The sequence below is a fragment of the Talpa europaea genome (genome assembly GCF_964194135.1).
Source record: "Talpa europaea genome assembly, chromosome: 9".
Classification (NCBI taxonomy): domain Eukaryota; kingdom Metazoa; phylum Chordata; class Mammalia; order Eulipotyphla; family Talpidae; genus Talpa; species Talpa europaea.
The window spans coordinates 114491147-114506659 of NC_140076.1; the positions used below are offsets into that span (position 1 = coordinate 114491147).

At 45.0% G+C, this 15513-nt stretch overlaps 1 protein-coding gene across 1 annotated transcript in view; it reads left to right on the forward strand.

Annotated features, from left to right (window-relative positions):
• Positions 1 to 6315: 6315 nt before the first annotated feature.
• Positions 6316 to 15513, forward strand: part of GPR89A (G protein-coupled receptor 89A) — a gene marked incomplete at both ends in the record, with an annotated part of 32617 nt that continues 23419 nt past the window's right edge. Inside the window, 3 exons of the mRNA XM_084243789.1 lie at positions 6316 to 6357; positions 13367 to 13426; positions 14084 to 14187. Coding sequence (XP_084099915.1) covers positions 6316 to 6357; positions 13367 to 13426; positions 14084 to 14187 — 206 coding nt within the window. The remainder of the gene's footprint in view (positions 6358 to 13366; positions 13427 to 14083; positions 14188 to 15513) is intronic.

Genomic DNA, 15513 nt, shown 5'->3' on the forward strand with positions numbered 1-15513 from the left:
CACTACTGGTGGGTATGTAAATTGGTGAAGCACCTCAAAAATTAAAAATAGCACTACCATAGGATCCAGAAATTTTACTTCTTGGAATATAGCCAAAGAAAATGAAGAGATAATGATGCTTCCTCCCCATAGTCAAAGCAGCATTATTTATAGCAGCCAAGACATAAAAAGGCACTTTTGTCCATTGATAGATGAATGAATACAGAAGTTGTAATTAATTTAAAAATACATATATGGTGGAATACTATCCAGCCATGAAAAAGAATTTCTGCATTTGCAACAACATGGATGGACCTTGAGACATTATGCTAAGTGAAATAGGTCAGACAGAAAAAACCAAATTCCATATAATCTTGTTTGTATATAAAATCAAAAAAAAAAAACCTCACAGAAAAACAGGTCAGATTTGTGATTACCAGAGTGGGAAGGTGAGGTGGAGGATTGGATGAAGGTGATTAAAGGGTACAAACTTCCAGTTATAAGATAAAGAAGTATTAGAGCGATAATGTACAACATGACTATAGTTAACATATACTGTAAAGTATATTTTTAAATTAAAGAATAGATACTAAGAGTTCTAAAAAACTTTTTCATGTTGTGTGTCTATTAAGAGATGATGTTAATAAAACTTTTTATGATCATTTCACAACATATGTAACTCAAATAATTAGGCTGTACACTTTAGATAGTGCTATATGTCAATTTTATCTCAATAAAACTGGAAAAAAAAACCCAACTTCCATTTTAAAGAGGCAGTTTGCTGGTCTCCATAACCAGAATTTCTCATTTGCAGGTCTTCACTTGAAAATCTGCATTCCTATAAAGTTCCCAGCTAATGCTACTAGCCTGGGAGGTGGGGTGGCACAATTTGAGACCCACTGACCGTACATCAGTAGCAGCTCCCAACCCAGTGAATTGGGGCCTGCAACGGCCTCTTTCCCTAGCCCTCTTCTGGAATGTTCTCTCTGCACCTCCCAGGACACTCCCTCATCTCGCACCTTGCCAATGCTCAGCTTCTGCTGTCTGTCCTCTCTCCAAAGTGACTGGCAACAGAGGAGACCCCAAGACCTTTAGGAGGAGCCCGGGTGTGGGGAGGGTCCAGGCAAGGCCGGGCCTGGTCCTGCCTGCTGGGTGCTCAGCACAAGGACAGGGCGCCCCTCTGCCTAAGCAGGTCGGGAGAGAGAAATGTCAGCTGAGAAGCCCTGGATGAGGGTGGTGCTCTGGCAATGAACTGGCAGGCTCTGCTCTCACGGGTGAGCTGCTCTGTTGAATAGAGAGCCTGACCCTGTCCTGACAGCCGTGTGTATGGCCGACCCGTGCCAGAGTGTAAGTGTCCCCACCCCCCCAAGCCCCTCCCATGCCCCTCAGAGCCGCGAGCCCTTGAACCTCAGCCTAATGGCTGCGCTGCAGAGGCAGCTCTGGCTCGTAACCAAATTGGCCAGGGAGGAGGCCAGAGACAGCCTGGCTCATCCCCTGGCCCTCTCCAGGTGGCTCAAACTAAAAGCAGCAAGTATTGATCTTTATCGGGTGGAGCAAGGAAACCTTGATCTCTTTCCAATAGTCCTCAACCCTTCGCGATCACAGCGACGGTCCCGGTTTCTCACAAGAGAAAACTGAGGCGAAAACAAGGAAAGTCGCTTGTGCAAGGTCAGGCTGAGGCTGGAGGGATGTCGACTCCACGGGCTGGTGGGAACCACTTCCTGCTCAAGATGGCGGCCAGCAAGATGGCGGCCTGCAAGATGGCGGCCCAGCCCCGAAGCCAGATGCGGGGCGGGACCCCAAGGCGAGGCCCACAGACGGCCAAGGGCGCTAGGGAATGTCCAGGGCAGGAGAGGAGGGCAGAGGGCGTGTTGGGCGCTGGTTACAGCACTCTCGTTTCTTCGTGTCGGGTTTAAAGACCTGCGGGTGAACAAACCATAGGTAAATAAATAATCAAGAAACAAATTCCATCTCTCCTCAGCTTTCGTCCCGGCCGCTCTCTTTCGGCCCCTCTGGCCTCCTTATCGGGAGGGTCCTTGGCCGCGCTCATCTTCACCTGCCAGTTCCCAGTGGGGTGTACGTGTCACCTGCCTCCCGGTGCTGACCCTCCCAATCCGCTTTAGGCCATGGTTTTTCGTTTCCAGTAGCACTCGTCACCTTCTGCCCTGCCCCCTAGTCCCCGAGGGCTACTACCTGCCACTCAAAAGGGGTAAGACATTAGCAACAACGCATTAAAACCAGAGGTGACCTCACAGAATCCATCACACATTGTTTTAACTTGAATGTCAGATTGAACTGTTGGGCTAGATTTTCCCAGTTCTGCACCCTGACTGTGACCTGACTGTGATGTTTTCAAACTTTTCGGGAAGGATATGAGATGGTTGCACTAGACTTAGTTGTAGTTTGAGGAGCGTCGAGCAGAAGTATGACTAGACTTGTGATATTGAGATTCTGAACTGTGGCTCCAAGTTGAAGACCCTCTCCCCCTACCAATTCCCGGTTCCTAAAAAAACTCCTCCTTGTGCCAGAAGCCACGGCCACTCTCCACTCTAGAGACATGCAGGCTGGACAGACATCAGTTCCAGGTGGAGGTGGAAGTTTTGATCACAGACCATCAGGGGTTATCAGCTTGCAGCTCAGGTTTGCACAGGAAAATGAGTTTTGCTCAGACCCCTCTGGCCCCACCCCCGTTCCCCTGGTCAGTGATGTTGCTGGGCCATCAGGTAGCAACATCTTTAAGGCGGTTGTTTTTTCCACTGACCCATTTTAGCTGTTAAATTAGCCACATGTTACAGAACCAACACTCTTCAAGCACAGAGTCCAGTCGGGAAACCCTCAGTACGAGTACACGTTTCATGCAGGGAGCGATTTTACCTGGAGTTGATTTCCAGAGCAAAAGGGAAAAGGGACAACCAAGATCGTTTATATAAACCACAGCTATGCTTCATGGCTATCACATCAAGGTCAAGGCAGGGATCGAAACCAAGTGGACATGGCAGGGACCTGGGCAGAAGACAATCAGGGGCACAGAAGAGGTTCCTAGAAAACTGCCGTCATTCTGCCCCCCATCAGCTCCAACTTAAATATGCAAATCCCTGTGCTGACCTTCAGTTACACCTCCCATTTAAGATATTTGTTCCAGGCACACTTTTGTTGTAAATGCTTCCTCCAAAACCTCTCCCCCCTACCCCCTCACCCCGCCCCCGGTGATGGTATTTCCATTCCTTGGTGCCCAATTTTTAAAGCCAAGTGATCTAAGGATTAAATTCAGTCTAAGACAGGGTTGTTATTCATTAGTCCAGGGGAAATTAACATTTTAAAAGAGAAAGCCTCAAACATTTCACCTAAGTTAATGAAAAATGACAAACCTTTAGTAAAGGAATGTATCAGGCAACAGCTGAAAAGAAGACATATATGTATCTTGGACTCACACGATGTTCTGGCTACTGCATGAATCTTCTTCCCCGTACTGTCAGTGCTGTTCATTGAGTCCTGGATGGTGAGAAAGGCAGCAAATTCCCGGACCTGAGAATCAGACAAACATCACTGGCCTGGTGACTTCAACTGCTGCTCCTACAGATTTGCTGCAGAAGAGCCATATTTTAAGAAGATACAAGCTAATATAAGAAAAACCTGAAAATAACGCAATCATTGTCAGAATAAGATATCTATCTCAACTGGGACTTAAGCAGCATCTTCCTTTGATATCTGTACCTACCCTGCCCCCATAGAAGTCGCCATTTTCCGTTAGTCTTCCAACAAAAAAAGGAAGCCTGTTTTGGAAGAAACAGACACAGACAGCAGGGGCCTGGGGACTTTTTTTTTTCTAGTTCTGCCGTTTAGTAGCTATATTATTGCTATTTCTTAACCTCTCTGCACCTCAGTTTTCTGTCTACAAATTAAGGTTGGCATTTGCCACCAACCCACCCCAGGGATGTCATAGGATTAATGAGCTGGCTGTCAGGCCCAGAGCCTGCTGAGTGAGGCCACTTCCTGAGAGACCCCTCCAGCACCAGGGAGAGTAGGGAGAGGGGCAGGTAGGCAGTTTCCATCTGAAACTCCCAACCTGCCTTCCAGTTACTGGGTGAGAATTTTCCATGTTGAGTAGACACTCTGGAGATCAGTTTTCTCAGCGAAACCCCAGAACAGAATCTTGACCCTGTGTGTTAGTAGGAACCTGAGGGTCTTTAACCTTGAGAAATGACTAGAAACAGATTGGCAAATGCTTTCATTCTCTGGAAAAGGTCCCTTAATGCCCCATCTGAAGCTGCCACACCACTGCTTCCAGTTTCCATTGAGAGGCAATGGTGTCTGCGGAGGCTCACTCTGTAGAGCTGGCCCCCCAGTTTCTGTGTTGAGGCGAATAATTGTGGCTGACTGAGGATAATAGCCCCCTGGGCTCCATTAGGTTCAACTTTAAATCTGTCTCCAAATCCTTTCCTTGTTAGATTAAACCCTCAGGGTACATGGACCTACCAATAAAAAGAAGCATCGGCAGCAGGATATCAAGAGCGCAGCCCTCTCCCAAGGAAAAGGGCTAATTGCCTAACAGCAGGTACAGCACCTTCAGCAGGGGAGATCTGTGACTAGGAGGGACAGTTACTCAAAGTTTAGTTAGAAAGTTTTCTTCCCGGCTCCTAGTCCTAGCATTCTGAGCATGATAAACAGGCTTATCTGCTTTCAATATGACTGTCACTTGCAACACAGGTGAAGCATCCGACCCAGGTCAGAATGACTCAGATTTTCCCATGAAGAACACTGAAGTTCAAAGAAACAAAACTAATGAACAAATAAAACCAAAACAACATCTTAACTATAAAAACAAAATAGTGGTTACCACATGGGAAGGGGGGAAGGAGTTGGGGCTCACTCAGGTAAAGGGGGTCGATTATATGGTGAAGGACGGACACCAGAGTTTTATGAGTGTACATAGAGTAGTAGACACATGTTGATTTATAAAGCTAGACACCTCAAACCTATAGAATGTTATAAACCAATGTTACTTCTATAAAAACTTTTTAAGAAGTGCACTGAAGTTCAAGCCAGATGAGTGACTGTCCCTTTTTGATTGGACCCCAGGATGTCACTAAACTCTTCCATGTCACAATTTCTCATAGATTATCAAGGGCAATAGATTCTGCCCTTCTGTCACAAGATGAATGAAGTGAACCGATACCCAAGAAACACTATGTGATTACTAAAAGAAATGAGTGGGGTTTTAAAAAACAAAATTCACTAACTTGGACATGAAAGGAAAGGGAAAATGCTTTACCCATATTTGTCAGAAATCCTTAATATAAAATGTATACTGAAGCAGTAACAGTCACCCCTTTCAACTAAGTCTATCTTCATTTATTTTCCAGTCCCTTGTCCTATAAATAGCCCTTGGGACCATATGAATTCTACCAATTCTTTTTTTTTTAAGATTTTATTTATTTTTGCATAGAAGAGCTGGGGTGTAGACCAGAGGTACAGGGGTTGAGAGGATTCACCAGAGACACTCATTTACAGGAAGACAGCTGAGTCTTCCTTTTTCAATTTCTTTGTTCCTCAACTGTTGACTCACATCTGCGCACCCTCCAAGGTGGCTCTATGGCCTATGGAGGAGGATGATGGGTGGTTTGGTGGTGGGAGTGGTGTGGAAACATTCCTCTGAAGAGGTGTGAACCTGTGCTCTTAAATCATATAGTGTTGTAAACCAATGTTACCTGAAAAAAAAGAAAAACAAGTTTTTTGTGTCATACTCCATATATGGTCTGATGGGTACAGAGTACAATGAGATTATCACTCTCTTGTTATAAATGGTGCCCTTTTTTAATCACAGCGGAAATGTACTTGTTAGTTCCATTTGTTAAAATCTCACCTGCCTATCCAAATCATTCCTCACCTGTAGTTGTGCAGTTTGTGGCATCAGATAAAAGGTGTAACATTTAGAACCTAATGCCTGACTTAGGCTCTATTTCATTATAGCGACAAAAGGGAATACCACTTAAAATGTGAGCTCACGCCCCACCTCCTGCAGCCTTGTAAAAGCAAGCGCCACCTTGAATCTGCTTTGGGTTTGTTTATTTCGCCCCTCTAGCGTGGGAGGCGCCCACAAAGCCCCGCCCCCAGAGCGCCCGGCCCCGCCCCCGCCCCGGCGCCCCGCCCACTCTCGGTCCGGGGTGGGAAGACTGGCGCGGCCGCTGATTGGCTGGCGGGGGCGCAGCTTGATGGCGTGGCGGGCGGGCGCCAGTCCCGGCGGCGGCCCCGGGCGAAGGCCGCCTGCTGGAGCGGGCCGGTGCCCGAGCGCGCTGGTGCGGGCCGCGGAGGCGCGCGCCCTCCTTCCACTTCCCAATGAGTTTCCTGATCGACTCCAGCATCATGATCACCTCCCAGGTGAGCGCGGCATCCGGCCCCGGCCATGCCCGCCTCCGGCTCTCCAGCCGCCCTTCGGGGCTCGGCGGGGAGCTCGCCCTGCGGCCCGCGGCCTGCGCCCGCCGGTCCACAGCCGAGATCCGAGGCGGCGGGCTCGCTGCGCCCGGGGCGCGCGCCCTCTCCTGCGGGCCCCGGTCCCACCCGGCCGCCACCCTAGCAGCCGCGTCCCCCTCGGGAAGGACCGGGGGCCTCAGCGCCCCGAGCCGGCGCCGGGAGCACCCCGGCCTCCTGGACTGCGCCCCGCGGACCCGGCGCTCCGGGAAGGGCGGGTCCGCGCGCCCCGTGCACGCTGCGCCAATGGGTACTGGCTCCTGGGGGCACGTGAGGGCTGCGCGTCCGGTTGTCAAAGCCTGAATCCGGGTGCGGAGGCATTTGTCGCTGTCACTTCAGAGATCTTCAAAATCTGAGTTTCATTTGTGCACTCACACCTCGGTCTTACCCCTGTTTGCTGCCCGTGCGCTCCGAGCCTTCCTTTCTTCCTACTTGACCGCCTTCATTCATTCGTGCAGTCAGCAGGTCTGTGTCAACCGTCGGGTAAAACTGAGCACAGAGCATGCAGAAGACGCCGACCGTCCCGGCTTTAGGAAGCGTCGTCCAGGGAGCCTCCCACTTTGCCACGTCATTTGTTGAGTTCCTCTGTTATCTTCCTAGCGTTCCTCATTGCACTGATATCACTTAGGTATTTATGAATTTATTTTTTGAGATGAGATCCTGTCTTGTTCATAGCTGGATCCCCCCTCCAGGTGCAAGCATGCAATAAATATTAGCTGGACGGCTGTTAATATCAGTAGCAGTTCAGAATACTTAATATTGAGCCCTCCCTCTTCCTCCCCCTTTTAGGGGGTCTAAAGTGAACTAAATCTGCAGAAGACACTTAAGTGTAAGTAGTGGCTGGTTAACTCGGAACTTCATTCTCCATGAGGCTTGGTCTGTGTTCTACTCTGGCACTCACGCTTATCGAGGGCCTGTTCCCCAGTCTTTTAAGAGACATTAAGTCACCATACCAAAATATAATTAATCCCATTTCAGAATCAGCAAGTCTTTATAACAAGAAAGTGAACAAAGCATTAAATTTAAAAAAATAAATAAATAAACTAAATCTTTGCTTTCTGATCCAATTTTCATTTTGCTTCCTCCTTTGGCTTGTCTTTAGAACAGAGCATTCATTGTGCTTGTCTCTCAAAAGATTTTTATTATAACTTTTAAAAATATCAAACAACACTCTAATAATTTTTTCAGTTGTGTTTATTTACTGTCCTTTGCATAGCTTTCATAATTTGTAGTTTGTATTGGCTGCTTAATATTCAAAAATATTGATGTACAGAATCTGGGCATGTAATTAGTTACCTTGCTTAAAACTTTTCTAAGACTCAAGAAAAATTATACTATTTAAGAAAGTGCAACAAAAATAATATTATGTAAGTAACTTTTTTTCCACTCATTCAAAAGAAAAATAAGAATGCCAGTGAGGAAATTGTCACTGCACTAAGATTTTTAACATGGATAAAATTGATTGATAAGTTGAACCAAGAAAATGACTTTCTAATCTTTTATGCCTTACAGTCAAATAACATTTTAATTCCCACGCCTGAATTTACATGCAGTATTAATGTCATTCTCAAAACCTTCTCTTTACAAATGGAGAACCAAGACTGCTCCCCACTCTGTCTCTGATGGATCCTCTCACTCTCCACACCTCTGGCCTACACCCTAGTTCTTATATGCATAAATAAATAAAAATAAATCTTTAAAAAAAATGGAGAACGAAGACCCAAAGAATCCTGTGTATGGAATGTTCTGTCCAGACTTTTTGTGGCTACTTTATCATCATTTAGTTACCAGTAAAAATGTCAGGAAAACTTTGCCTAACACCCTACTCCCCAGTCAAAATAGCCCCCATTCCAGCCACCTTCTACCTCATTTTCCTATTTTATTTTATTTTCAGCATCTGTCACTGGTGTTTGGGGGTTTGTTAGCTGTGTACTCCCTGAAATCCAGGATATTTTCTTTCTTGTTCCTTGCTGTCCTCCCCAGCATCCAGACCAGTTACTGACACATAGTAGAGGCCTGGTAAGCATTTAATTTAAAAAGTACCCTCCAGTGTAGCGTGGTTTCCTTGGAAACAACACCGCCCCTCTTTTTCCCTGTGTTTATGAATTGAAATATTTGTTTGAAATGAAATCAGAATCGGAGGTCATATATTGAAATGGGTCAGCCCCAGGCAACATCTTGACGTGCAGATTTGTGATTTCTGGGGTCCTCTATTGACTCCCTGGCTCAGTCTTCTTCAGCAGTGGCTCTCACCATTTCCTCACTCCACTTTATGCTCAGCTTTACTAAATTTCTTCTAACTCCTTAACCTGGCCATGCTGTTATGCCTCTAGATTAACACACAGGCACTTCTCTCTTTCCTGTCTTTTTCCCATCCTCCTCCACTTCTTTCTCCTGGCAAATTCCTATTCAGTCTCCCCAGACTGAACTCGATGTCCCTATACATGCTTTCTTAATGCCCTTTGCTCACTTCCCTAATAATAGCCCTATCACATTGTTTTGTAATAACTTATCTCCTCCAGAGGTTATCAACTCCTTGAGAACGTCTGCTCCCATATTCGCCATTCTATCCCTAGTGCCCAGCACATATTAGTCACTAAGAAGCATTTAAGTGAATAAAAAGCTAAAATGATCCACAAAAGGGGTATTTTCCCATCAGTTCTGTACTAATTTCTGCAGAGACTCCCCCCCCCCGCCAAATCTGTAGTTAATTTTCAATTGAGGAGTCGTTTTTCTAAAAGCAGCTGTTATCTAACTCATGTTTTGAGCTTTCTGTACAGGCAAAAGATTTATCAGTTCCAAAGTGCACGTAAGTTCCAAGGTCAAGATTCTACTCTGCATAATTTTAAGATATTAATTCCCTTGTTAAAATAAGATGTGCACTTTCCATTTTTTATTTATAAAATATTTTAAAATGTTTTTTCCTTCTATATGCTTTTGAAAGCTCTGTGATTTCACTAGAATTCATGTTAATCTTGGATGTAATGAATTCTCCAGTTACTGTTTTTCACATTCATATATCTGCTTAAACATTTTGTCAATATGGAAGGAGTCCACAATGAAATATTAAAGATATTTCTCTCTCTTTTCTTTTTCTCTCCCTTCTGAACCCCTCATATAGACTTCACTCTTTTTTTTTTTTTTTTTCAGAGGCATGTATTTTTTATTTATTTGTTTGTTTGTTCGTTTACACATGCGCTGGGTACAGTCAGAAGCGCGGGAGGGTGAGAGAATTCACCAGAGCCAGAGCGGGGAGCAGAGCAGGCAGAAGGACCGAAGTACACTGCTGAGGGGAGCAGCGGGCGGCAGGAGAGGTCTGTGCGCCATATGGGACCCTCCGCCGTTGGCCGGGGAGCAGCCGGGGATCGAACTGGCGCCGCAGAGCCTGCGGGCAGCTTCGCAACCCAGCGCTCAACCTCTGCGCCACCGGGGAGGCCCTAGACTTCACTCTTAATTATTTCCTTTTCTTGTCTGAAGTCCCATTTCAGGGTGATCCTGGTGATATTTGTTATTCTGTTTTTTATCATCCATGTCCACCAATCCCATTCTAAATGCCCAACTTCAGTCATGACTTCGTAAGTCATATCAACATGATCTCTAAACTCTGGATTTAAATGTCTCCACTAGTGATTATTTAGAATAACCCAAGGATCTCGTGGATGCCCTCAGAGTATTTTCTCCTCTTCTGTTTGTTCCATTCCTCTCCTCTTTAGTCTGGGTTTCTAGTCCACACTCATACCCTCTTGTTTCTTTACCTACATACAAAAGGCCACACTTGGGTCACTGCTAGAGTTTGTCTACTACTAATTCAGGCTCAGAAGGCTACTGTGGAAAATCCCATGAGCATGCAGATTGTGGCGCTCGGCGTTTGTGGACACCCTCAGCTCGCTGCACGGTTCATTTTCTTGACCTTGATTTGCTCCATTCCCCTCATAATCCTTCACTTTCCTCAGAGCCCCTTTTCCATCATCACTTTTCTTCCTCTCAGCAGATGACTTTGCCGCCTATTTTTCAACAAAATTGAAGCCAAAAGGTGTGATTTCCTCCTTTCTACACAAAGGCAGGTAGAAGATTACTTAGATTAGTTATATATATCTCTATCTACAAGCATCTGGTGTCAGAAAAAGTACCCTGCTCCTGTTTAAGGCCATCCTCTCCGCCTGTGCACTTGGCTGTGGAGCAGCTTTTTGTGATTAAAAACACAAGCTTTGGGATCAGGCTTACAGGCCTCAGCCTGAATCCTGATTCTGACACTATCAGTGGATTAACTCCGTAAGCTTCAACTTTCTGTGAAATGAGAATCAAACGTAACACATCAGAGTTTTGATTTAATGAGATTACAACGCTAAATACTCAGAGTGCCTGGAGCATAGCAAATGGTCAATTCATGTAGTCCCTGCTTTTTAAAAGTTTGTTTTACGTCACTTTTTACAAAAGTTAATAAATTAATAAATTAATAAATAAATTAATCATTAATCATTAATCATGCTTGTTACGCCACTAGCCTCTATGGCTCTCACCTGCGGCCTCCATGGTGTTGGTCAGAAGGCGCTTGGGAGCGTGGGCGCCTGTGTAAGTGTGCACACCTGACCCTGGAGGCCGGGCTAAACGCAGCAGCTGTGGCAGCTACATGGGACGAGCGGTGTGACTACAGAAGAGGGAGGCCCAAGACGACTTGAGAGAACGCCAGAGAGAGCCCAGGGAACAGGTTAAGATTCTCGGGCCTGGGAGGCTCAGTTGCCTCCTGAACCTCTCGGCACCCCTGCCCGGCACCCCTGCCTGGCACCTCTACCTTGCCTGCCTGCTGCCTGTTTGCCCAACAGACCTACGTTAGTAGCTGTTTTCATTAACAAAGAAAGCCAAGGAGATTTTTGCTTTTATGACAAAGGACAGAAAGAAAACAGCGCTCAGCAGCAGCTCCGAAGCAGCGGCACCGAGAGCTGGCTGCCCGCTCCTGCCCTGCGAACGCGTTGTACACGTTGTTCATCTGCTCGCTCCTGCTTTCACTGTGTGCTGGCATTGTTTTTGGTTTCATGTGTTATTTTGGTATGATTTGGTAGGTTATTTTGGGGCTCTGGGAACCATCAAAAATTGTCCCACATAAATTATGTTTCATCACTTTATGCCGTTTGGACTTGGGAAGGTTTCATGGGAATGCTCTGCTCAGCCGTGGGGGACTAGTAATCAGACCAGGTAATGACAGCGGCCGCTGCCCTTCGGTGTTCTTTCCTTCTCTCACGTGGGTCCCGCTTTCCTTGCTTCTCCTTGGGCTCCCGGCTTTCCCCGGGCCCTTCATTCTTCTCTAGGCTTCTATGGAATGTTCTCTATCGTTCTTGCTCTCCCTAGAGTAACATGCTTATTGTCACTAGTGTTTCCACCTCCACCCCATTCACCTACAACCAGCAACAGCCGGCTTCCTGCCTCCATCGCACCATGCAAACTTTTTTCCTTAAGTTCATCATGACCTCCAAGTTACCAGATCTTCTGAACATTTTTGGGTCCTTGTTTTATTGCCCCTCTCTGCTTCATTTAATACTCCTTTAAACACTATCGCCTTCGTTTTAGGACCCCACTCTCCTGGTATCTCATACCTCTCACCATTACTTCTGTCTTCTTCCTGCTTTCTTCCTCCGATTCTACCGTCTTGTCTCCTCGGCATATTGCTCCTTACTGCACATCCCACTCCCGGTGGCTTCTGTACGTCGGTGGTTTCATCTCTTAGGTGTATCTCAGGCTTGTCTACATAATTTATCTTTTATTCAAATACTTGCTGGATATGTTGACCGTATGGCCCTCTGGCCCTTAACATGGTCAGCAAGGTCGTGGGAAAAGGACTGTACCAGCGGTGCCACCTTTTTTCAAGCTCCGGGCCTCTGCATCTTTTCCAGAGCTTCCCGTTGCGCTGCGCTGGGGGTATCGGGAGACTCACAGCCTCGGTGTTCAGAAGGAGCCACTGCTAGGAGGGCCCAGGGAAGAATTTGCCATTTTCAGTGGAAAACAAGCGGCGGTTCCAAATTACCATGACTGTGTGCTTTGCTTCTGAATTTGCTGCACCTGACTTTGTAACAAAACACCAGCTACTTAAGAAATAAGGACATTTTAGTTCATCCCTGAGAGGATCATGTTAAGAAATGCAGTCTCTTTGAAAAGCCAAACTCGTAAACTCAGCATACTAAATGTCTTTTTAAATAAACCTATGGCATGAATCCTGAATGGCTTTTCTCTGAAATATTAAAAAAATTAAAATTAAAAAATAATGAAAGTGAACTCATCTTCCCCACCCCCGTTTCCAAACTTTTCCTTCCAATATTCTTATAGAATTTGGGTGGTCTTGTCAGCCTGTGCTCCAGACTCATCGTTTTTCACCTCTCCTTCCTGCTTTTGCCTTCTAAGTAGGACTCAAATCTGTTGCCTCCTCTCCAGCCAGCAGCGTCTTAATTCATCCCGTTCTGTCTCTCGCCGGACTGCTGCAATAACCTATAATGTTTCTCTTTCTGCAGTGTTGTTTCCTTCAAATACATCCTCCACAGAGCCAAATACTGCTCTGTGGAAACAAACCTGACTGTGCCTTTTCCCATGAAGTTGGTTTTTTAAAAAATATTTGCAAATACGGATCACCTGTAAGAAGCATGTTACCGGGCACATTTTTAATTGGCTAACTTCTCTAATCTCATCAGCTGTGTTTTATAAGAAAAATAGGCAGTTTAAATTTTCGTCCAACTTCAAGTATTCTAAAATGTGAATAATTTTAAAACTTGGAGAGCATTTCAGCATCTACTTGCATCACTTCAGTAAGTCCTCAAAAATGTAATCTCTGAAATGAGCTCGCCGTCTTTTTAGCATGTTACTATAAGATGGTCTGTGGAAAGTAGTTCTCACAACAATATGTAGATAACATTCTATCTTCTTTCTCTTTCAGATTCTTTTCTTTGGATTTGGGTGGCTTTTCTTCATGCGCCAACTGTTTAAGGACTATGAGGTGAGAAAACATCATTTAGGTTATGCTCACACTACCAGAATTTAGATTGTTTTAAAATAGGGCAATAAAAATACCTACATTAAAGAAAGATCACGTTCACGTCAAAGATAAGGAAGTTTTTCCATGAGTACTGTATAATTCTTTAATTAGAGAATATGATTAGACTGAGTTAATTTAAAAAGAAAAAGGCAAGTCATTTATTGCCCAGAAGCCTGGAATAAGAACTGCCACACCTTACTCATATCAGTGAATACACCCATAGCAGATAGTCTTCGGGAGAGAATTAATGTCTCATAAATCCCTATTCAACTGGGTATCTGACTGTCAATGTGAATTACCAATCATACATCCTAAATTAATACCAGAATTCTTAAGCCTTGAATTTAGAAAACTCCACCAGCTAGACTGAATTAACCCTCATTTGTTAGACTGCTTTGAGGTAATTTCTAAGGTGTTCTCCGTTAGCCCTCCCCAGGGAGTTTTGGTTTAGTTTCTGGAGCCCCCTTATTCTAGAGATTTTCTTTAGCTCTGCTGTTATGGCCCTGTTTCCAGTGACTAGAGAGTTCCTTCAAAATAAGTTCCCTGGCTTTAATCAGGAGTTATGAGCTCAGTATTTCAGACGAGGAAATGACTTTTAGTCTATTTGGCTTTTAACAGGTGCGCCAGTATGTCGTGCAGGTGATCTTCTCTGTGACTTTTGCATTTTCCTGCACCATGTTTGAGCTCATCATCTTCGAAATCTTAGGCGTGCTAAATAGCAGGTGAGTAAGGGTGCTAACTAGCTCCCCTCTTCAAGACACGGATGTTACTCTCTTTACAGTGGTAGACCTACCTGGATCCCATAGCTAAGAAAATCCACTGTTAGTTGCAACTATAATAATCACAACAAATCAGGTCTCTAGTCACTGGCCTGACAAAGATTGTGAAATTGCAGGAGGAAATAGCTGACCATTTGCTCGGAAGGACTCATTGAGAATGAGACCTTGATGCCTTGGTCCCAGACTTCTCTCCTAGAAGTTTTATTTTTCTCGGCTGCTCTCTGACTGATTCCTAATAATGGCCCTTCACATTGTTCTGCTGATTAAAAATTACCTATCTGGAACAATCAGAATTCCTTAGAGCTAGTTAAGGAATTTTCTGAAGTCTGAACATGAGTTCTTAGTGGCCTTTTTTCTTTCCCAGGGATGATCAAGTCTGATTGAACTCAGAGTGTTCTTTAAGGCATTTTTTTGTTAGCTCATTAAACAGACTAATATATTTCTTGCCTGTTAGACTTGAGCTTAAGGTTTTTTAGGCCAATGTTTATGTGTCGAGTACTTCTGTTATTCTATTAGACTTAAGTACCTTTTTTTATCATTACGTAGAAAAACTTTTAAGAACAAAGCGATATGAATATAAATGAAGTATATGAATTTGGAGTTTGACTCTTAATCAGGAGTCAGTGCTGAGCTAAGCTGTATAACTCATATAGACCCCCAAACATTTGGAATTTATAGAGACTGTATTCTCCAATATCTTTTTTAATAATCGGAGTTGATAATTGTGATTTCTTGATAGATAAATTAAGAAATTATAGTATAGGGCCTCCCTGGTGGCGCAGCGGTTGAGCGCTGGGTTGCGAAGCTGCCCGCAGCCTCTGCAGTGCCGGTTCGATCCCCAGCTGCTCCCCGGCCCCCGGAGGAGGGTCCCACATGGTGCGCAGACCTCTCCTGCCGCCCGCTGCTCCCCTCAGCAGTGTATTTCTTCGTCAGTCTGCCTGTTCTGTTCCCCGCTCTGGCTCTGGTGAATTCTCTCACCCTCCCGTGCTTCTGACTGTACCCAGTGCTTGTATAAATAAATAAATAAATCTTTAAAAAAAAAAGAAATTATAGTATATTAAAATGGATATGTTCTGCCTCTCTGCTTTTAAGCTTGTTATTTATCAGTCCACTTTTTGGGGCTGAGCTGGATACAGATCTGTAAGGAAAATGAAGTAACTCAGACTCTTTCCCACCTTCCCATTGCTCGTCTATACAGCTGCCTGTGGCCTTACTTTCCTCCCAGGTTGCATTACCTACATGTGATATCATGTTGTGGGAGGCAGGGCG